We start from the raw sequence: 23,952 nt of genomic DNA on the forward strand, positions 1-23,952 counted from the left end.
ACACTTGTAACAAAATGCTTTATTTGTAATATTGAGCTTGTCTATACATATCAGCAGAAAGTGCAACATTGAATTGTACTGTTATTAGCCAGTAACTTCTCCATTGTTTAATACACAAAATGTAAAAAGTCCACATTCGTCAATAAATATGATTAATGTGTCACCATCAACTTCCTTTCACTATATATCTTTCCTAACCCAGTATGATCCATGTGAAAAGGCTTTAATACAATAAGAGTACTCATAAAAGCAATACAATTTTAACATTGATGAACATTAAAATGTTTTTTGTGTCACAAGTAGATAAAATGCTTAAAGTATTCTAAAATAAAAAAAGAATGCATAGAACCTACAAATCAGGCAGTAAATCATTCTTAAATGTTTGGATTTCTATAAAACAATCTTAAATCACTTTCTACAACATTACACCAGAAGTTGAATTTTTCTTTAGTCGTATAAAATACATTGTTTTACATGAACATATCAGGCTTTTGGTATTTTAACTGTACAATTGACATAATTGATTTTTGAATAAAAATTACATGAAATTTAAAAAAATGTCACACACATGTAGATGGGAGATTGCAGTTGGGTGGAATCAGATGTTCCCTGGATGACTGATGGCAATTCATAAGCTAATCGGCAGATGTGGACAAATATGGGTCATCAGATGACACTAAAAATGGATCTGGAATACCTTTTGGAAAATGAATCACAATTAAAATTCAATTAACACTTTCAATTACAGTATTTGAACCACTTTAGTACAGCTAGGAAGGACATTTCTACAACCATTTCAAACACAGATGCCAGGTTTTACTAGTGTAAAAGCATGAAACATTTGCTGTTTTGAAAAGAAAAGATAATAAAATAAAAGTTTTATCAAACTTGAGAACATTTAAGCAAAGGAACCTTTTAAATTTCTGGATTTTAAATATTGAATCCCATATTTTTTCATCCTGCGTGAAATGCGCGACAACTGAACTCAACAACTACTGTCCAGCATATGCAAAAAAACAAGCAATGCCACTCGTCCACAAGAGAGGCTGAATAAGTAACAAGGCAAAGAATAGGAAATAACACAAAACACACTACCTTGGTCGGAGAAATGTTTTTCACGACAACACAAAATATGGACATAAATTATCCTGTTCTTTTACTGGGTAGGGCGAAGAACACAAACATAAAACACCCTATAATAACAGGCCAAGCATAACTGCTGTGTTGACACAAAAAAAACGATGGTCAGCTTGAAGAATCTCTTAAAGCAATTAACCATTAATGCCAAGATTGTCTCAATTTATATTTCTAAAAAGAAATTCCAAAGCATTTTGTTTAGCAAATTAAGCTAACAGGGACATAATCCACCCAACCCATTCCTTTCAACATTAGTTAGATGGGACTGTTACATACAGACAGATCATGGGCACTTTGATCATTATTCTAATTAAGCTAAACAAAATTTTATTCAGATGTTGCCTAAAGAAATTTATCAAGCTTTTACACAAGCTGTTTACTATGCAAAACAGAGCACTTTGTCAAAGAAAATAACTACAAAAGTTTCCTCTTTAAAAATAGATCTTTTGCAAATATTCACTTTTATTTTTACTTATTAGTATCACAAGTAGGCTTACATTAACACTGCAATGAAGTTACTGTGAAAATCCCCAAGGCACCACATTCTGGCACCTTTTTGGGTACACCAAGGGAGGATTTAGCATGGCCAATGCAGCTAACGAGTACGTTTTTCAGATTGTGGGAGGAAACCCATGCAAACACAGGGAGAATATGCAGACTGCGCACACACAGTGCCACAAGCCGGGAATCGAACCTGGATCCCTGGCACTGTGAAGCAGCAGTGCTAGTCACTGTGCCGCCCAAAACAAAACTCTTTTAATGCCAGATTTTTCAAAATTGAACCCAGGTCCCCAGAACATTTGCTGAGTTTCTGGGTTAATAGTCTAATGATAAGACCACCAGGCTATCGCCTCCCCCTTTTGACCTGTAATAAACTACCTAAAAATAAATAAATTCAGAACAAACTCCTAACTTTTTGCTCCAAGCTGCAGACTACAGAATGGAAACAATTAAATGCTGGACTGGAGATTGAAATAAAAGGTCAGAAATTAGACTTTGTCAAGTCTACACCGTGTGAAACCAAATTATTATAAAGAAAAAGTTTAGATCATTGGAGCTGACATAACATGAAAACATTGTTCATTAATAATAATAAAATCTGACTACTTTTTAACAAATGTGGCTTCTGTACCAAAAACAGTTCAGGTAAGTTGTAATTAACCTCAAGTGAAAATGAAAGTCTTATCACAAAGACCTCTGGGTGAATTATGTATGATATGAACATTTACAAAACACTGTGGAATTTTCAGATAGCTGAAGGTAGATAAATGGGGAGAAGATGTGATATCAGTGCTTTAACATTTGTGGAAGTTCAGCTTCCATGGAGCATCATCCATATCTAGCACAAAGGCCAAAAGTAAATATTCTGGTGTGTAGAATACATAATTTGTCTATCCATTTCAGACAATTATGACAAAAATGTTATAGACAAAAAAATTACCAAATATTAAAGAAGTGTTTTTCCTATTTACAACAATCAACTTAGCAATTGGAAAAAATGCACATCTGATTAATTAATATGGTTTTTGCTATAGTTTAAAATGTTGTAACTATTTTCATTATTCTCTTTAATTCCCAGTCTTTTGGATTTTAATGTTTCTCATAAATGCAGCCCAGAAAATTCTTGTCCATCGGCCTTACAGTCAACATCTCACCACAGCCAAACAGATAACAGGTAGTCCACAAGAATAGCATAGATGATAGCTAGCCCTATAATTTGTTCTTAGCGGGAAAACACCAGGTCTGCTTGTAGCATGATTCGTGAAGGATTACAAAGGGCACATCATGCAATGATTCTAATGAACTTTCAAAGGTAGAACTCATTATTGCATGACTAAAATACTTCAAATATTAGGAGATGGTCTGTGACATAATTAAATATCTTGTACAAACCTTACACAGACTCAAATGCTGATTGGAGTTTGTGCTGAGATATGGGCAAAGTAGATGTTTTCTTTATAGAAAGTCAGACGTTACTTCCACATTTCCACTCAAACTTCTGAAGACTGGGTAAGATTACATGAACAACTATTGCAAATAGAAAACAAATTCACATCAACAGAAACTGCAGTGTTTCATGGTCTTTTCCAGCAGCTGGATGCAGTTGGTGAAGCTTGGAAATGGACTTCTGCAGCACTCGACTAAATTTAAATTAGAATGACAAATGGGAATATCCCCACTAAAAATTTTAAACATGTAGGATTGAAGAGCACCATCTTTTCAAGGGCAAAATAAGCTACAAACAGCAGCTTTCAGTGGGAATTGCTTTCCCTGGTTAACAATATTACAATTTGGAAATTTAGGGAATAATGTCACTGGATGAAGACACTAAGAAAAATGCAATATTGAATGTCAAGACTATTAAAAAAAAAACCCCATGTGTAATTAGATTTCAGAAACAGGGTAATTTGATTCACCTTAACTACTGGGGTGGTCGAGAGGCTCCAAAGTTGACAGCCAGTTTCCTGTGCTTGCGTTTTCCAGAAGAACCTGCCATTGGCCGTTGCTGCCCTTGGGGTTGAATGGGGCTCTGTACAATTGTTTTGTTCTGGGGTTCGAGAGGTGTTCGATTAGGCTGAAAGTAGTTTGAGTTCCCAGCAGCAGGGTAGCCATGTGATGATGGATTAGAAAACTCTATTTTAGTTGCTGGTTGTGTCAGTTTTTGCTGAATTGAAGGATTGTATTCTTTGTCATCATATGTCTTGTTGAAAGTTGTCCTCCTCTTGGTGACCTGTTAAAAATTAAGAAAAAAACCATGGTAATCTTTATAACAAAATGGTCATAGTGACAAAATAAAATTACTGAGCTTGTAGGGTCTTTACTCTTCATGTGAAAGCAATACCTTATGTACCAATTGAATCATACAAGATAATGCCATTAAGGTTTTTTACATCAGAACTGCAGCAAGACATAGATGGCTTATCCTTATTTATATTTAGGGCTGTCAGAATTCAAGATATTTGTTTAATTCCTTTTATGTCATTAGCATAATCATGCTGCTTCATTACAACAGACTTTTGAAAGGTGCTCACTTTTCTTGCTTTATTTCTAATGCGCCATAAAAAGCAACTGAGATAAATGACCTGTTTGTGGTGGTGTTAGCTGAGGGACAAGTTAACCAAGTTACTGAAAGAACTATTCGATCTTCTTTGTCACAAGTCTTTTACATCTAAATAGGTTCTCAATCCAATGCCTATTCTGAAAGATGACATCTGTGACAATGCATCATCCCCTCAGTGCTGCACTGAAATGTTAGCTTTGATGGAAAGATTTTTGGTCTCTCAGGGGACAGAGAGCTGGGACATAGGCAGCAAAAGGGAATTGAGACTCAGGAATAGCCAAAGATGGAGGTGCAGGCTTCGGAAGGACACATGGTCTTATTTTCATACAACAAGAAGATGGAGGGGAAATTAAATCTATACACTTCTGATTCCTAAATAAAAATGGCATGACTGACCCAAGCAAATCACATCTATTGCTTATCAGGAAAGAAGCATTTCATACCCCAAGAAAGACACCTACAGAAAATTACATTTAAAGAATAAAGATTTCTTACTCAACATAATCCCCATCTCCACATACCGCAAGAATGCTCAGTATAATCTTCAGAAAAGGAGATGATGAATAAACTCAATTAACATATTGCCATTTTAAAAACCTTTATGGGCGATACTGTGGCACAGTGGTTAGCACTGCTGCCTCACAGCGCCGAAGACCTGGTTTTGATTCATGGCTTGGGTCACTGTCTGTGTGGAGTTTGCACAGGATTACTGTGGTAAACAAGTGGGGTTAAGGGAATGGAACCTGAGTGAGATGCTCTGTCGGAGAGTCAGTGCAGACCTGATGGCCCGAATGGCTTCCTTCTGCACTCTAGGGATTCTATTCTATGGTTCTATGTTAAACCAAGGCCTCGTCTTCCTGTTCTGGCGAACGTTACATTATTACAAAAAAATGTTCCAATATCCTGGTCGACAATCTTCTCAAAGTAAACACTGATTTTCCTGTTGCCCACAGATTGGTTACCTTGTCTAGCTACTTAGCAACAGTACTAAAATGTAATTTGCTGCAAGCACTTCAAGATAAGGTATTATATAAATGAGTGTTGCTTTTCTTTTAAAAAACAAAAATTGCCATGTAAAATGAGCTCTGATATTTGGGGATTTTTTTTTTACTGTCACACAACAGAAACCAAATGGGTATCAGTTAAAGAAACAACAAACCAATTAACTGCTCTATTTCCACAAATGAAAGTGAAGACCATTAATTTTGTGCTAATAATGTACCCGATTAAATTAGGTAAAAAGTCTGACACCACCAGGTTTAACTCCAACCGATTTATTTGTAACAAAAAAAATCGGTTGGACTTAAACCTGGTGTTGTCAGACTTTTCACTGTGTTTACCCCAGTCCAACACCAGCATATCCACATCCTGATTAAATTAGGCAGTAATCTCCACCATGTATGTAAATTGAGGTCTTATAGTTTGCAACTGAGAACATGAATTCAACAAGATGGTTTGTCAAAACTTTTAACATTAATGTGTTGGGATATCAAGGAAGAGAACATTAAAATGCTTGGTCCCTTTATCTGTATTTTCAGAAAACCTCTTCCTTCTGCAGAGAAACAATTTTTTTAAAGCATGAAGGAAACTTACCTGCAAAGGCACAAATTGATTGTGAGTACCAATAAGTACTCCTCCAGGGCAGATGCTTCCAGAATATGGGATCTGAAAGTTATTGTATAACGGGGGAGGAATCAAAGTTGCCCAAGGCATAGGACCGTACCCATTTGGCGTTGTTGGCATCATGCCACCTGTTGATTGAAACATATTCAAATAGTGTAAGATTCTTTAACATACGAGAACATTTAAAAAGAGATTGGACTGTTTACATCCCTCCATATTAATTTCCATTTTAATTTTGAACAGTTCTCATTTCCACTGCATACCATTTCCTGCTCTTAAAAGCTCTTTGATAAGCACAGCAATGCAGAGTTAATCTGGCTACCTTTTCTTTCCCTGTTTACCACATTTGGACTCCCGTGTTCAATTTAGAAGTTTCTACCCTTTCCCTTCAGTTGGGGGGAGGGGATAGGAGGGAGCAGGCCCTGGGCAAAAGTTAGGTGTGTAATGCAACCAGTCTGCATCCATTAACTCACTGCACCATTAGACTGCTCCTTAATCCTTCCAGAAAAATAGCTTCTCTTGGAATAAACTAATCATTTATGTTTAATGATCTATTAAACCCAGCACCTACAAATTTCAATGCAACAGTCATGGCAGAACGTGGAAGAAAAACAAGGGCTGAACAATGCTGCTTGTTCAAAAGAATTCTGTGACTGAAGAGAAAATAGCAACCCTGAGAAACACTTGTAAAACAAAACAGATTTAAATCAAACATAAAATTATAGTGTTTTGCACTATTTATTTCATTAATTCCCATGGCCTACTTTACACTTTTTTCTAAAGAGATACTGATGCCCTATTACCTCTGTATTGTGGGTTACTCAGAACTAAAAAAAAGTTACTGCAATTAATGAGCACTAAGATTTTAATTATCATAAATTAGATGTTTCTTACCAGTGCTCTGAGCAAAGGATGGTGGAATGACTCGAGGTGGTATAGTTCCTGCAACTGGTTGATAACTGGGAAACATATTTGGAGGAAGCGGAACATTTTGTCCAGTGGCATTCTGAAAAAGCAAAAATGTAAATAGTAAGTGAATACTGCACCCAGAAGTAGACAGCAAAACAAATTCTTTCAAAAAGGCTAGATTAAAATGGGCTGGATTCTTAATTGTCAAAATTAGCAAGTTAAAAATAGCAAAAGGGTGTTGTTTGTACCAGTCTCTGTAATGCAAATGCTGCAGCTTTCTCCTGGGCTTCACTGTCTGATTGGCACTGAGGTCCATGCACAAGCAAACCATTTGCTAACTTCACTTGACAAACTGTCAGGCCCTGGTAAAAACAAAACATTTCATTAACAACTACATATAGAATAATGGATAAACTATTAAATCAATTAAAAATACATTATGTTACCTACAGAAAAGTGAAAAAGGATAAGCAGGTATGGAAAATCACACATATTGCTACATTGTTGAGGAGCAATGGAACCAATCAAGTGTGAACAGGGAAGCTCTGAAGAGTCATAAGGACTCAATGCATTAACTTTTTTCATTCCCTCCACAGATGTTGCCAGTTTTTCTAGCATTTTCTGATTTCATATTACAAGTGTGAACACAATTACTCTCAAGAATATTTGATTTCCCACTAACAAAACAGTTCAATAACACAGAATTTCTACAATGCAGAAGGAGGCCACTCAGCCTGCACCAAGGACAATCCAATCCAGGTCCTATCCCCGTAACCCCACATATTTACCTTGCTAATCCCCCTGACACTAAAGGGACAATTAATTTACCATCTCCAATCAACCTAATCTTTGGACTGTGGGAGGAAACCGGAACACTGGAGGAAACCCATGCAGACACGGGAAGAACGATATGACAGTGACCCAAGGTTGGAATTAAATCCAGGTCCCTGGTGCTGTGAGGCAGCAGTGCTAACTACTGTGCCACCATGCCGCCCTATTTCAGAGCATGGAAGAATAATTTTACAAAGAAACACACTCATTTTTCATCTTCCACTTCACAATTCATGTCATGTACATTACTGCATCATAGGAAGCCAAATGCTTTGAAGAAGTATTCTGTACTTCCCACAACACTTCAGAGCACAGTTTCTCCAAATGATTGGCACCAACACTATCAGTTAGCTGCTAAAACTACCAGGATTATAGAGCATATTAAGATTTCAGTAGTTTATTATTACAATGGTAACTTTACACATTTCCAAAATGCATTAAATTTCTAGTATTGTACATTAACTATCTTTCTGTATAGAGTATTGATTATTTTAAGAATTACTTAAAAATAATATTTACTTTGGTCAACATCACCCTAATGTGCTTTAATTCAAGCAATTTAAAATCTGCAGCAACTTGAGCTTCAATCTTTTTAAAATAAAAATAAATCCAAGCCAACAGTAAACTTTAGTCAACATAAACAGTATATATGCCAAATTGTAGACACAATAATTAAAGGTACTTTTCAGAAGAATCAAAGACAACAATTTTTCTGCTAATGTTGTCTAGTCAGCATCTGTAGTATTTAGTCATGCATAGCTGTCTATCTGGCTCAGTGATAGCAAAATGCAAAGTTCAAGATCCTCTCTAGATGTACATTATCTAGACTAATATTCATGCAGTACTGAGGAAGCACTGTTTTTTGAGTCAGATATTAAATTCTCTCATGTGGGCATCGAAGAACCCATTGTACAATTGAAAAAAAGAACCTGGCTGTCATTTATCCTTCAACAAACATCAAAGATTGATTTTTGGTCATTTACTGCTTTGCTGCTCATGTGTTCAGATTGCCAGTTATTTACATAACCACGACATAATCCCACATTACAACAATGTACTTAATTATCCATAAAGCACTTCGAACTCTCCTGAAGTTGTGAAAGGTGCTACGTACATGAAAGATTTTTCTCAAAATGAAAAATTCTTAAAATAACCTTTACTTAAATTCTCATGTCCAAAACACTTTCCAATATTAAAGAGGTGATTTTTGAACACACATTTGGTATCAGTGAGAAATGCGAGATTCCCGATTTTCTTCACCCCTTACCGGTGTTTAAAATCCCGCCGCCCCCCAATGTTGGCATTCTGGTTTGGGGGTTGTGTGCCCTGATGTTGACATTTGGGGGGAAGAGGGGACGGGGGGGTGCTCTCCATGTCCTTGGTGAGGGAAGGGGCATTTACCTTATGATTAGGGCACCCGTGACAGATGGCACCCCGATCTCAGGCCCTGCCAGGCTGTGGCATAAACCCAAAGAATGCCCGAAAACCTAGACTGAAAATCCAGCTGTGCGGCCAGAGCATTACACTGCAGTTTGCAGTCAGACCTTAACACTCTTTAAAAAAAAGGGGGAAATTTTGTCCACTGTTCTTAAGGCAGATAAATGAGTTACAATCACAGAACTGAATCTTGAAAGCCAAGCTAGATGACAATAGAAAGCTCGAAATACTTAGAAACTTGCACACAAGATTATGGACAAAATGCATCACACCGTGCTACCAGAATTTCAATAAGGACATTTCTAAAGATGCGCAATATATTTGGGAAGTTTTCAAAAAGTCAATGTTTTACAGGGTAACTGCTGACTTACTTAGTTTTTTTTAGTTTAAAGTTTATTTATTGTCACAAGTAGGCTTACATTAACACTGCAATGAAGTTACTGTGAAAATTTGCCACACTCTGGCGCCTGTTCAGGTACATTGACAGAGAATTTAGCATGGCCAAGGCACCTAACCAGCACATCTTTCATATTGTGGAAGAAAACCAGAGCACCTGGAGGAAACCCATGCAGACATGGGGAGAAAGTGCAGGCTCTGCATAGATAGTGACTCAAGCCAGGAATTGAATCCTTGTGTCTGGCGCTGTGAGGCAGTAGTGCCACCCCTAGTTTGGATGCTATGAGCAACTGATTTGACATGGAATGAATCATAATTGTCGATAAAAACTTGTAATGGATATTTAGAACAATGACAAAATAATCCAAATCCTTGGAAAAATACCATCTTGCATGGCAGAATAACTTCCAGCAAATAAATGTCCAGCATTATGATCTTAATTATCTTAATTTTGTACACCTGCCAAGCCAATTACAAGACTAAATACTGAAACAGTCAGTTGATCATCAGGTTTGCCCTTGATTGGGAACGGATAGCACTGAGCATGATTCACGAGCATGCTGCTGACTGGTAAACAGTAAGGTGTTATGCAACCAAACATGTTACAACCTGTGGGGTCTTGATAAAGGAGAAATCTGGATGTGGTAGACCAATTCTGGCACAAATGGCAAGCAACTCTGACACAGGAGTAGGTAATGGAGGCTGCTGTCGTCCTCGAAAATGCCCTGAGATTTCTCCGCCCAGTGAGCCCTGAGGTTTGTTGATTTGTGCAGCTGCAGGAAAGATTTGCACAAAAAGCTGTTCACTATAAAACGTACAGAAAAACTAAGAATTTTGCCACTAGCAGGAATTAAATAGAAAATTCAACAACATGCACTGGTTCAATCAAATGGTCACACAATTTTTCAAAAGCAGTTGAAAGGATTAATAATCACAACAAGTTTGAAAGTTACATTTTCTGCAAGCTACTAAATTCAGGCACACAGTGAAAACCCACAGGAATCAATTAAAGCAGATCTAAATAAAAGAATCAAGGACTGTACAACTCCATGACAAGAGAGGCCTCAGTCACACAGCATACACACAAGACCGCCACTGAATTATACACAGCTGCAGTCTGTCAGTAACAAGAAACAATGGGACAGGAGAGTTGAAGTACCTTGGTTAGAAATATAGCTATCATAATTGTGTCTGGAAGTTAATAGACAAGTAGAAAGAAATACATGCTTGGTGATATTACAGTTAGGTAGATGTGCACAAGATGTAAATGGAAAACTGTAACTCTCTGCAAATGTATATCTTTGATTGGTATATTCTAATTTCTTGTAACTGGATCTTAACTATAAATGTCTATACAATTTCGGATCAGGGCTCTCCCTGGTGTATCATGAGTTGGAACACTGCAGTCAGTCTGTAGTATTGTTTATAATAAAAATGCCATGTCTGAAACTTCAAGAGTCTTTGCCTGGTTTTCTTGATGTGAAGTGCACTATAACGAATAGCTGAATTTTTCTCCCCAGCAGTAAAAATTTAAATTTTCCTTTTTCTTAAAAAAATGATACAGTGATACATTTCAGGAACTGGCTTGGAGTTACTAAACTCAAAAAGTACTTAAATTATCATCATCAGCAAAATCCAACAAACATCTTTAGCCACTTTGGTTGATTATGGTAATTGAATAGCCTCACTTCGACATAAACACCATAAATCCCCAGTTTAATGTGGATTGTTGGAAAGTCACATTTCACTGCCTCTTCATGACGATAGGTTTATTCCAATATCAGATGTTATTTACAGGGAGTGAGCCACCATAGTTTATACATTTTGGTCACTGTCTATCAAGTTACTTTCTCCCCTGTACCCACTTTTCATCACTCTAGGTGCATACAACAGATTCACAGGCCACCATCAACGTAATTCTAGAAGTAACAACAAGAGGTGCACATAAATGGCCCACAAACAAATTTCTCACTATGTTTTCTGCTCCTGATATATTTCACAGCTGAGGTTTTAATTATAGACACAAAGCACAATTCTGCACTTGTATGCATGCTTTGGTGGCAAAGAAGAAACTCCTATTCCTAAGCAAGATCATCTCCCAAGAGAAGCAAAAAGTATGAACTAATATTGAAACTGGTATTCAAATTCACACCTGTCCTTGGGAGTCCATTGCTTTTGCAGTTACCACAACAGACCACCCTCATCCACTTTGTGGAATTAATCTTTAACAGGAGGAAGTTAAAAAGTTTCACAGTACTACAATGCACAAGCTCAAATGCTTTTTATTACTTACCAAGTTTTTTTACTGGACGTTGGTAGGAGGTATATCCTGGTTTCTCATGATGGGCATTGGAGATTTGAGAGCTTTCTTGCTTTACATTAGAGGATATGTGATTTTCTTTCTGAGGGGCAGAACTTGTACTATCTATTTTCAGAATTTCCTTCAACATCTGTGTTCCTTTCTAAGAGCAAAATTAAAAATATTTATGGCTCTGATCAGAAAAAAATATGTAAAAGTTAATTCTAAATATTGGTCCTGCATTCACAAAATCAAGATGAGAAGAAAGTCCAACTTTACTCACAACAAATAGAAGACTTCATTGCATTTCAATGATCAGGGCATTATTTAGGCATGACTAGATTAGAATGCCCAAGTAATTAATATGGATGAACATTGTGCAAGAATACTTTCAACCATCAGATGGGTAATCGGAGATAAATTCCTGACTGGATTGTAGACAATGGCCTGAAATATTTTGTGTCCATTCTCAATAATCAACATTAAACCGTTTTCTTTGCAACTAGATGTTGTTGTTCAAACCACTGTTCATTCAAAGTCCTTGATCCGAATCACCCCAAGGAAATTAGGCACGTCCACTACGACTCTCACCAATTTTTATATACGCAGCATGTAAAGCATCCTTTCCAGATATACCAAAGCTTAGCGTGGTTCCTGCTCTGATCAAGACCACAAGAAACTACATAGAGTTGTGAACGTAGCCCAACCAGCCTCCCACCTATTGACTCCAGCTAAACTTCCCACTGCCTCAGAAAAGCAGCCAGCATAATCAAGGACCCCACACGTCCAGACATACACTCTTCCACCTTCTTCCGTTGGGAAATGATACAAAAATCTGAGATCGCATACCAACTGACTCAAAAACAGCTTCTTCCCTGCCACCATCAGACTTTTAAATGGACTACCATATACTAAGTTGATCGTTCTTTACTCCGTAACTATGACTGTAACGCTATATTCCTCTCCTTTCCTTCTCCCCTAGTACTCTCTGAATGGTATGTTTTGTCTGTAGAGCACGCAAGAAACAATACTTTTTACTGTATCCAAATACATGTGACAATAATAAATCAAATTTTAAAAAAAGTGAAGCCATTTGATATCATCAACTCGACGCAAATTCCCAGCAGCGTGTCACTAATATTTCGCATCAATTATCTCAAATATTATGCAAACCAAGCCAAATCATACCACAACTCCAATTCAGTTTTGGGCTTCTGGGTTTAAAACTATGAAAAGAATAAATTCATTTTCAGCAGGTTTTTTCCACATGAAGATGGTGTGTAGTATATTTTCTCTTCAATCTCATGACAACTTTAAAGAAAAGTCCGACCATCTCAAATGGAGTAGCATGGTAAATTTTTGGGAGATCAGATATGCACTGCCATTGCCATCAGTTTGTTTCAAAGCACACACTGAAGTTTTATTTGTGGATCCTCTCAGGCAAAGCTGGAGGTTTCACAGGTGAGTGGCGGACATGCAGCATCAATACAAAAATTCAGAGAAACTTCACTGCAAACTACAGTTTTATACAAACTCTGCATGTGTTATGACACAGCTTTCCACTTCTGCTATCCACCTGTTTCAGAAATAATCTTTATTATGAAGGCCAGACAATATACAAAAATTAGTTTTAAACTTTCCTAATTTACATAATTTCTATTATCTCTACCTCAACACCCTTTTTGCAAAATATTTTAAATTGGGACTTTATTTCAGACTCTCCCTTCAACATTAATAGCTATTGTTATAAACAATCCCTATTGTTTATATTTCAGAAAGCAAGGCAACTATTTTGTATGCAAGCACAAGATATCTAACTGTCGTAACATTTTGGAATACATTACAAAAATAAAAAAGAGCTACATGCTTATCATAACCTGATTTTCTCCTCAGTTGGAACAGCTAGCATATAGTGTAGTGTATATTGATTTATTTCATTCCTTTGTGCTCTGAAGAGTCTCTGACTTGAAATGTTACTTCTCTCTCCACAGATGTTGCCAGACCTGCCGAGTTCATCCAGCAGGATGTTTTACTTCTGATTTCTGGTATCCACAGTATTTTGCTTTTATTTTAGATGATTTATGGAGCTTACTCAGAAACACTTGGATTATTGCATGTTGGTTACTATCATTTGGTAAAATGGTTTTGGTTCTTCCAGTAATTAATTTAGGAAATTTCTGTTCATCCAGTACATATTTAATTCTAAAGTAGAGCTGATACTGTGCAATTGAATGATTTGCTTACGATAACACCTGATACTGGAACTGTGATGGACAAATCATGTACTGGATGAATCATAAATAATATCCTGCATTTAGCAGGTGTCTGGTACTGTACAGAGACAAAACAATCTTAGTTTTAAAAATTGAAGAAAAGCTAATACTGACTTCTGACTGGGCACTAGAAGTTTACTAGAGGTGGTATAATTAACCTCTCAGCAACCTCAAATTTAAAAATAGCTACAATTGCCTAAATATGACCATTTTGGGGAATGGCCTTAAAGAAAGATAGAGCTCCATAACAACAACTAAACATCATAAACACGCTCCACACTATGTTACAGGAGATTCACTAGTTGTCACATTATTTTGCTAATAACCATAACTCAGCAGAAAGAGTCATTTGAAGAAACTTACCATAAATTTGTTCCCTGATAGCTGTACAAAATATAGCAGATATCACAGATCCCATTTTAAAGTTCTGTTCCTTTAAAGTGTAAACAAAAAGTGTCCACTCCCAAAAAGTTGACAACACCTACCATGGCAAAAGACTGTGGGGATAGTGGTTCTCCAGTGATTCTCTGACTTTCTTTAGACTGGGAGCTTTGTGCATCTTTCCCTGCTTGTTCACTAGGTGTCTTTAACGACACTAACAGTTCCTCAAATTTGGATGATACCTGTTGATCCAATATACAACATTCAATGCAAATCAAGTAAAACTGCAGAATTACAAAGAATAGCTTGAAATTCCAACAGCAATATGAACCAACTATGAAAAGTTAAAAAAAGTTTGATATGCTCAAAATACATACATGATCTTTTTGGAAAGACATTCACAAAATATTTTTTGCAAAACATCAAATTTTTATAATTAAAGTGTGAAGTGGACATCCATATCATAAAAAATACCAGCGCTGTTATATGAAAAGATCCATATAAAACTCAGTCTACCAGGACACTAAAAATCAAAAACGAAACTCACCTTGCAATAAAAAACCTTTTTATGTTAACCTTTTACAAGTGACTTTATAGGCAAATCAAAATGAAAAGACATAAGCTGCAATCGGTGGCAAAGTGCACAGGCATCTGTAAATTAAGGTGATCAGAAGAACCAAAGTTTAAAGACGAGTGAGCGCAAAGTCAAGCCGCTGTGCAGAGAACCTGGAGAAGTGTGGGGGTGGGGAGCAGTGGGGAAGAAAAACAAATTAAAACAAAAAGCAGCTTCCTCTTAAATAGCACCTGATTCCATTTGCCAGATACATTTAACTTTGCCGCTTTTATTGCTCAAGTCACAGGGGAGCAACACGGCTGCAGCAGCTCACCACATTTGAAATACTCATCTTATAATATTTGGGGAAAATAGTCAGCCCCTAGGGGAACTTTCACTCCATTTAACTGGAAGACATTTCCTTTCTTATATACTTTTATTTAAAAAAATCCCCTGCAATCATTTCCAATCAACTTGATGAGGAGCACAAATCCATTCATGCCCTTCAGCTTGTTCTGCTATTAAATTTGATCATAACTGAACTGCATCTTCATAATTTACCGACTTGGTTTCATATGACTTCATGGTGTCACCTAACAAAAAATCTATCAATCTCACCTCATTATCTCGCAACTGATTCAGCCTTAACAGCTGTTTTTTGAGGAGGGGGAAGGGGAAGAAATGGGAGAGGGAGATTTCACCTGCCATTTGTCCAAAGAATCACTTTCGTAAATTTAAGTTTATTTATTAGTGTCACAAAATAGGCTTACATTGCAATACACTGCAATGATGTTAATATGAAAATCTCCTATTTGTCACACTCTAGCATCTGTTCAGGTACACTGAAGCAGAATTTAGCATGGCCAGTGCACCTAACCAGCATGGTTCTCTGCACAGTGGCTTGACTTTGTGCTCACTCGTCTTTAAACTTTGGTTCTTCTGATCACCTTAATTTACAGATGCCTGTGCACTTTGCCCCAATTGCAGCTTATGTCTTTTCATTTTGATTTGCCTATAAAGTCATTTGTAAAAGGTTAACATAAAAAGGTCTTCCGGAATGTGGCAGGAAACCGGAGCACCCAGAGGAAACCTACACAGACACAGGGAGAATGTGCAGATTCTGCACTGACAGTGATTCAAGCCGGGAATTGAACCCAGGTCCCTGTGACATAGCAGTGTTAATCGCTGTGCCGTCCATCACTTACATCACTGCTAAACAGCTTAATTCAATTTTTAATAAAATGTGCTCCACCCACCACCCTTGACTCATTGTGGGCTCCCACAACAGAAGAAATCAATATTATTTATCCAGCCTGAGCACCGATTTGCCCTCATTGAATCATCCTTTACCCTCTAAACAACTCTCCCAAAGACCACACTTGGTCTCAAATTTCTTTTGTGCAATGCTAAATGAGATCACTTTTAAATAACACAACAAATGAATAACTTTTTCCTTTCTTACTGCCCTGCCAGCCACATTTTAGTTTCTCACTCTATGTTCAGTGCCTTCTTTAGCTCAGAGAGCAAGTAAGCAACTTGTTTCCCAAGCTTCTGCTTATGCTACTGCTGCAAGATATTGGATGTCAAAAGTTCAGAATCCAGCCAACCATTAACATCCAATTTTCTAATCCTACCAATTTACTAACTTAATCATTCAGCAAGTTACCTATGCTCTCCAGAGTTCGAAAAAAAAGCTAAACATCCTACCCCTGCCATCTAATCACGGAATAATGCTTCAAACATCAATATGTTTGGTTATAAGAGGGCTGCTTACCTTTGTGGAAGAGTTATTCCTTTCTATCGATGCAGACAGCTGACAATTTATCACTGCAGGTTTCTGGTCAGCTGAGTCTTCATTTCTTTTTAGAATTTTCATACTTGGTTTACTGCTGCTAGTACATGCCTGCAACATTTCACAAGATGGTTGTGCAATCAATTTGTGCACTTATAACACGTTTTAAAATTAAAAGAACAGTATGCCCAATTAAAAATCCTTTTTAAGATAGAGATTTACTTTTTTAAAAAAGTAGGAGAAGGCAAAGGGTTATATAATATTCTTGTGGCTAATTTACACAGAAGAAAATTAAACATCAAGCTGCATAATGATTATGCATATGGTGGATCATCCCTTCACATTTTGGTCTACATCCAGACTTCAGAACATTAACTTTCCAAGTCAGAAATCTGATATTACCTGTTTGTTTTGCAGTTTGGAAACTGATGACTGTGATTGGCTAGGGTCTTCAGGTCCATATGTTCTTGTCTTGAAACATTCAGAGTTGTCCTCTTTCGCTGGAGTTAACAAGATAGATTGTGAAATACAAAATACATACAGAGCATTCTGTCACTAACACCAACAATTAGTTTATTTATAATGAATGCGGTAATATTAAAAATTAAATGGCTAAAAAATATAGAATACATATGTACACAGATGAACACCACTTATGAGAAATGAAAGATGTAGTGAGATTATTTGTAGTGCTTAAATAAAAAAGTTGGTTCAACAATATGAAACATAATAGGAGAAATTAAAGACATTTATGAAATTATATGCACAGGAAAGCTAGTTTCAGTCAGGTTCTGGAAAGATGATTTGCCTCATTGTACAGGTCACAGCGGTTATTATGCTTTGAGTACTTTGTCTGGTGACTCAATAGACTACAGTTCCAGCACTGCACTGTAACAGGCCACCACATATCCAGATTACCTGCAGGCTGACATACTCTTGAGAATTTGTGGTCCAGGATAGGTTAGAGGGCGACAGATTAAATGATAAAGATCTCATAGAATAAAAGGCAAATAGCGTGGTAACGGTTGTAAAACATTAGTTCAGAGTAGGTGTTGATGGCACAATAAAAGACAGCTTTGTGAAAACGAAATATGAATACAAGATATATGCAAAATAAATAAAATGGAGGACAAGTCACAGTCTGAAGTTATTGAATTCAGAAGGCTGCAAAATGTCTGAAAAACTGTTCCTCAAGTTTAGGTTGGGCTTCACTGGAACATTGCAGCACGCTGAGGACAGAAATGAGAGCAAGGTGGTGAATTAAAATGGCATTTTAATTAAATGATGTGAGCTGTATGAGAACTTGAAGGTCAGAGTCATGCTTGCAGACTAAGTGAAGGTGTTCTGCAAAATGGTAACCCAGTCTACAGTTGATCACCCCTGTGCAGAGGTGACAGCGTTGCAAGCAAGCAATATACTACTTGCAGTTTCAGGTACTGTAAGTAAAGCAGAAAGGAGTGATTGGGGCCAAGGCATGAGAGAGGAAGTGAAAAGCAGTTGGTGATAAGGCTTTGAGAGTGACGGAGGAATGGACCAAAGTGTCACAGTGGATACAGTTCTTTTGGAATGCTGTCAGGGGAGGAGGTAAAGTATGAAAACATAAAACAACACATTTGCAGCAAAACCTTTTAACTCACTACGGTGAAGTAACAGAGTAAGATATGCTAGAATAAATCTCATTATCAACACTGATTGAAATTGGTGTGAGTTACCAATAATTTCTAGCATCATTAAATCAATTACAAAGCAATTGTCTTAATTCATTTATTCTATTTAACAGTAACCAAGTTGTTACACTTATAGCACATTTCCAATGGTTACCTTTCCTGGCACATGCCTGTTGCTCTAGTGATACCCATTTCTGTTTTTGCTGTCCATCTATTTTGAATGGTTGCACTTTGCTTTCTGTTGAAATTGAATTTTTGGATTGAAACCCCGCAACAGAAGCTGGTCCAGTCACAGTCTGAAAGGGTGGAAGACAGTAAAAATAAAGCATACAGACGTACTTCTTAAAAAGTTGTTCAGGTGATGTAGATGCCGCTGGCTGGGCCAATATATATTGCCTTTCTCTAATTGCTCTTGAACTGAGTGGATTGCTGTATCATTGCAAAGGACATTTAGGAGTGAAAAATATTGCTGTGGATCTGGAATCACGTATAGGCCAGACCAGATAAGGAATGGCAGATTACTGTCCCTGAAGGAGATTAGTGAACCAGATGGGTTTTTATGACAATCAACAGTGATTCATAGTTTTAGGAAAAGGGGTAGCAGAGATGAAAAGTTACTTCACTCAAAGGGTCACGAATCTGTGGAATTCACACCTCGGTGCATTGGATGTTGGGAAATGGACTAAGTCTGAGATAGGTAAATTTTTAATTAATAATGAGTTCAAGGGTTACAGATAATGGGCAGGATAGGTGCAGAGGGACCTCGGGGTCCTTGTGCATGAGTCGCAAAAACCCAGCTTGCAGGTGCAGCAGGTGGTCAGGAAGGCGAATGGGATGCTGGCCTTCATAGCGAGGGGGATTGAATATAAAAGTAGGGAGGTCTTGCTGCAGCTGTATAGGGCATTGGTGAGGCCGCAGCTGGAGTACTGTGTGCAGTTTTGGGCGCCGCACCTGCGCAAGGATATTTTGGCCCTGGAGGGAGTGCAGAGGAGGTTTACTAGGCTGATACCGGAGTTGAGGGGATTGAGCTATGAGGAGAGGCTGAATAAACTAGGCTTGTACTTGTTAGAGTTTAGAAGAATGAGGGGAGATCTCATTGAGACGTATAAGATGATGAATGGGATGGATAGGATAGAGGTGGAGAGACTCTTCCCGCTCAAAAAAGACAGTAGGACTAGGGGGCACAGCCTCAAGATAAAGGGGAGGCGGTTTAGAACGGAGTTGAGGAGGAACTTCTTCACTCAAAGGGTGGTGAATCTCTGGAATTCTCTGCCCGTTGAAGTGGTGGAGGCTGCCTCGCTAAATATTTTTAAGAAGCGGGTTGATGGGTTCTTGATAAGAGAGGGGATTAAGGGTTATGGGGAGAGGGCGGGAAAGTGGAACTGAGCCACAACAGATCAGCCATGATCTTATTGAATGGCGGGGCAGGCTCGAAGGGCTAGATGGCCTACTCCTGCTCCTATTTCTTATGTTCTTATATTGATTGGCACAGTAGGCTCAAGGGGCTGAACTGCCTACTCCTGCTCCTAGTTTTTATGTTCATGGTCATCTTGAGACTTTTAATTCCAGATTTTTTATTGAATTCAATTTCACCATCTGCCATAGTGGAATTCAAACCCGGAGTCCCTGGAACATTATGCTGGGTCTCTGGATTACGAGTCCAGTGACAGGGCCACTGCCTCCCCTCCCTCCAAAATAAAATACTGTACAGTTCAATGCACCGCATGTCTTCATGCAGAAATGCAACCCAATGTGAGGGATCCGCAACTAAAACAGAAAATACTGGAAAATCTCAGCAGGTCTGACAGCATTTCAAATCTGGATGTGTGATCAAGATCTGTCTAATACATTCGTTTTTAATGACATTTACATGTACTTTTTCAACAAATTGTGTTATTCAATGAATCTACAGGAGATCAGAAGGATTAACATGCTATTGTCGTTATCACAAAAAAGTACACCCTTTAATTAATTATTTACATGGCATCTTTATTGCAATGAAATATCCCAAACCACATCAGAGGAGCATTATAAAACAAAACTTAACACTAATCCACAGAAGGGTGGTATTGGGACAGATGGCTAAAAGCTTGGTCAAAGAAATGGTTTTAAGGAGCAGGAGAGTGAACTACAGAACCAGAGAGGTATAGGGAGGGAATTTTAGAGATAGAGGCCTGGGCGGCTGAAAGCATGGCTTTCCCTGGTGGAGCAATTATAATTTGGAATGCCTGATATGGAAGACAGCATACAGTTTGAGGATTGTGGAGTTGGAGGAGATTAGAGAAACAGGAAGGGCCATGGAGGGGATTTGAAAACAAGAAAGAGAATTTTATCAAGACTTTCCTTGGTCAGGAGCCAAAGCAGGTCAGTGAGCACAGGAGTGATAGGGGAACAGCACTTGCTGCTAGTTAAGACATAGGCAGTAGGGATTTGGATAACAAAGTTTATGAAGGGTAGGATGTGGGAGGCCAATCAGGTATGCTTGGAATTTGAGTCTAGAGGAAACAAAGGCATGGATGAAGGTTTAGCAGCAGATGAACAAGTCAGGGGCAAAGTCAAGTGATGCTACATTGGTCAAAAAAGACAGTTTTATTGATAGCAGGAATATGAGATTGGGAGCAGATGTTATACCAAGGATGTGAATAGAATGACTTAATCATAGACTTCATCAAGGTAAGAGATAGAACCAGTAGCTAAGGAACAGTGTTGACCAAGGACCAAAAACAATGGCTTCAGTCTTCCCAATATTTAATTGGAGGGATTTCTGCTTTAACATGCAAAAATGGGAGCAGAAATGTTTTTTTGCTGGGGCCATTTACTTTAACACTGTTTTAAACTTCTTAAGATATTCTGAATGAACTGTAGTTAAAGCATGTCAAATATTACCAATTTGGACGAGACTTTAGAATTTTATTTACCTTTCCTTGCCAAACCAAAGAGGGTTTACTGGCTAAATCCGCATTGTTTGAATTATTCTGTACGTGGAAGGGAGAAGTTCCAAAATTGCTATGTAAAGACTGCCATACATTGGAGAACTCATCATCAGGCTTCAAGTGGCCCTATAATCAATAAAATATAGTTCAGTTCAAGTAGTAAATCAATTGCTAAAAGAAAAAAAAAATTCATTTTGAAATTCAACTCGACAAAACAACAGTGTAAAAGTATTGATTGTAATAAGAATGTTGAATCAGCTGGTAGTGTTTCAAGAGGAAACAAGGTTAAACCACTACAAAATTAACTTTGCCCTAAGGAAGTCAGTTGCATTACCTACTAATTTGCCAGAATGGCACTGCCATTTCTCAAAGCCATCAAGTAAGCACGTTCACTAATAAGTGCCAATTCACTGGCTTTTTGACAGTAGGAGCACAGAATCAAAAAAGGTATACAGCACAGAAAAAGACCCTTTGGCTCATCGCATCTGTTCAAGGACAAACCACCTAACTATTCTAAGCGCATTCTCCAGCACTTGCCCACAGCCTTGTATACCAAGTGCATGTTTAAATACTTAATGTTATGAGGGTCTCTGCCTCCACCACCATTTCAGGCAGAGAGTTCTAGGCTCCTAACACCATCTGGGTGAAACGTTTTCCTCACATCCTCTCTAAACCTCCTGCCCCTTAACGTATGCCTCCTAGTCATTGATTCCTTCACGGGGGGGAGACAGTTTCTTCCTGTCTACCTATATCCCTATTTTATACATCTCAATCACGTCCCCACTCAATCTCCTCCGCTCCAAGGAAAACAATCCCAGCCTATCCAATCTCTCATCATAACCGAAACTCTGCAGTCCAGGCAACAGCTGGTAAATCTCCTCTGCAACCCTTTCCAATGCTATCACATCCCTTCTATAATGTGGATTCCAGAACTGCACACAATTCTCTAGCTGTGGCCAAACCAACATTTTATGCAGTTCTAGCATAACCTCCTTGCTCTTAAACTCTATGCATCAGCTAATAAAGGCAAGTAAACCATTTACTTTTTTATCACTTCATCCATCTGTCCTGCTACTTTAAGAGACCAGCGTACAAGCACACCAAGGTCCCTCTGGTCCTATGTTTACCAGGGTCCTACTGTTCATCATGTGTTCTCTTGCTTTGTCTGTCCTCCCAAGTGCATCACTTCACACTTATCAGGATTCAATTCCATTTGCCATTGATCAGTCCATGACCAGCCTGTCTATATCCTCTTGTAATCTAAGATTTATCCTCCTCACTATTTACCATCCCACCAATGCACAAGTACAGAAGCAAAAAATGTTTTGCACTTGCTTCAGATAGGAAGAATTTTTGCAGCGTTAATAGCATCACACCCTGCAAATTAGCGGAGCAAAAACGGGGCACGAAAGAATACTGACAGATAAAATAAAGAAAAACCCTATATTGTCTTACAAGTACATTCAGGGTAAAAAAAAGGATAATTAGGGAAAGAGTAGGGCCCACTAAGGACTACAGTGGTAATTTGCGTGTGGAATCAGAGGACATAGATAGAATTCTAAACAAATAATTTGCATCAGTGTTCACTAGTGAGAGGGAGATGATTTGGTATGGAAAACAGGAAAGAACATAAGACAGAGAGGTGGTTCTGAGTGGTCTGAAAAACTCAAAGGTGGATAAATCTCCAGGGCCAGATGAAATGTATCCCAGACTGTTGAATGAGGCAAGGGAGAAATAGCAGGCAATAATTTTCATAGAATCACAGATTCGCTACAGTGCAAGAGGCGGCTATTTGGTCCATCAAACCTGCACCAAAGCAATCCCATCTAGGCCCTATCCCCAAAACCCAGGTATTTACCCCTGCCAGTATCCCGATACTAATGGGCAATTTAGCATGGCCAATCAACCTAACCTGCACATCTTTGGACTGTTTCAATTCCTCTCTGGCCACAGGAGAAGTACAATTCATCCTATCTGGAGCAAATGCAGAACATGTTTTGCTTCTGTACATGTGCATTCAGGAGGGATAGAAGAACAGAACCATTGGAGTGCAAAATTCATATTTTTAAAAAATCTCCATGCACAAATCGAATGAGTAGTCTACATCTTTCCTACCGGCTTAGCAGATCCTGCTTTGCCCCAGTTTTCATCATTTTGAAGAACACTAGATGGTCCGTTTGCTTTCTGATGATTGATATGATTCTTCAAATTTTCTGCCCTGAGATATGGTTGTCTTCCATTTAGTTGCTAAATGATAAAATGCATCTTAAAACATTGACAAAAATTTTCATCCAAATTTGGATTATATATTTCTACGTCAACAAAACACTTTAAACCAATTTAACAATGTCTTTACAATATTAACCTTGGTGACTTCTAGAGCTGGGTGTTAGCGATGGAAACCGGGTGTTAGCGATGGAAAGATGGTAGGAGTGGAGGACCTGAATGACATTATTGTTACTAGAGAGGCAGTGCTCGACAGACTGGAGGGACTGATTGTGGACAAGTCCCCAGGACCGGATGGAATGCATCCAAGGGTTCTGAAAGAAATGGTGGAGGCGATAGTGGATGCCTTGGTGATTATTTTCCAAACGCCGCTGGAGTCCGGGGAGGTGCCGGAAGATTGGAAAACGGCTAATGTTACGCCGTTGTTTAAGAAG

At 38.1% G+C, this 23,952-nt stretch overlaps 1 protein-coding gene across 1 annotated transcript in view; it reads right to left on the minus strand.

Moving 5' to 3' along the window:
• Nucleotides 1–23,952, minus strand: part of xrn1 (5'-3' exoribonuclease 1) — an 84,532-nt gene continuing 60,580 nt past the window's right edge. Inside the window, exons 32-44 of the mRNA XM_080185944.1 lie at nucleotides 23,408–23,539; nucleotides 21,278–21,418; nucleotides 18,514–18,655; nucleotides 17,095–17,192; nucleotides 16,675–16,803; nucleotides 14,452–14,589; nucleotides 11,688–11,856; nucleotides 10,004–10,167; nucleotides 6,979–7,092; nucleotides 6,716–6,827; nucleotides 5,792–5,949; nucleotides 3,555–3,868; nucleotides 1–697 (exon numbers count right to left, since the gene is read on the minus strand). Of these exons, the coding sequence (XP_080042070.1) occupies nucleotides 3,560–3,868; nucleotides 5,792–5,949; nucleotides 6,716–6,827; nucleotides 6,979–7,092; nucleotides 10,004–10,167; nucleotides 11,688–11,856; nucleotides 14,452–14,589; nucleotides 16,675–16,803; nucleotides 17,095–17,192; nucleotides 18,514–18,655; nucleotides 21,278–21,418; nucleotides 23,408–23,539 (1,806 nt within the window). The 3' untranslated portion in view covers nucleotides 1–697; nucleotides 3,555–3,559. The remainder of the gene's footprint in view (nucleotides 698–3,554; nucleotides 3,869–5,791; nucleotides 5,950–6,715; nucleotides 6,828–6,978; nucleotides 7,093–10,003; nucleotides 10,168–11,687; nucleotides 11,857–14,451; nucleotides 14,590–16,674; nucleotides 16,804–17,094; nucleotides 17,193–18,513; nucleotides 18,656–21,277; nucleotides 21,419–23,407; nucleotides 23,540–23,952) is intronic.

The sequence above is a fragment of the Carcharhinus amblyrhynchos genome, chromosome 3 (genome assembly GCF_965287045.1).
Source record: "Carcharhinus amblyrhynchos chromosome 3, sCarAmb.v2.hapA, whole genome shotgun sequence".
NCBI lineage: Eukaryota > Metazoa > Chordata > Chondrichthyes > Carcharhiniformes > Carcharhinidae > Carcharhinus > Carcharhinus amblyrhynchos.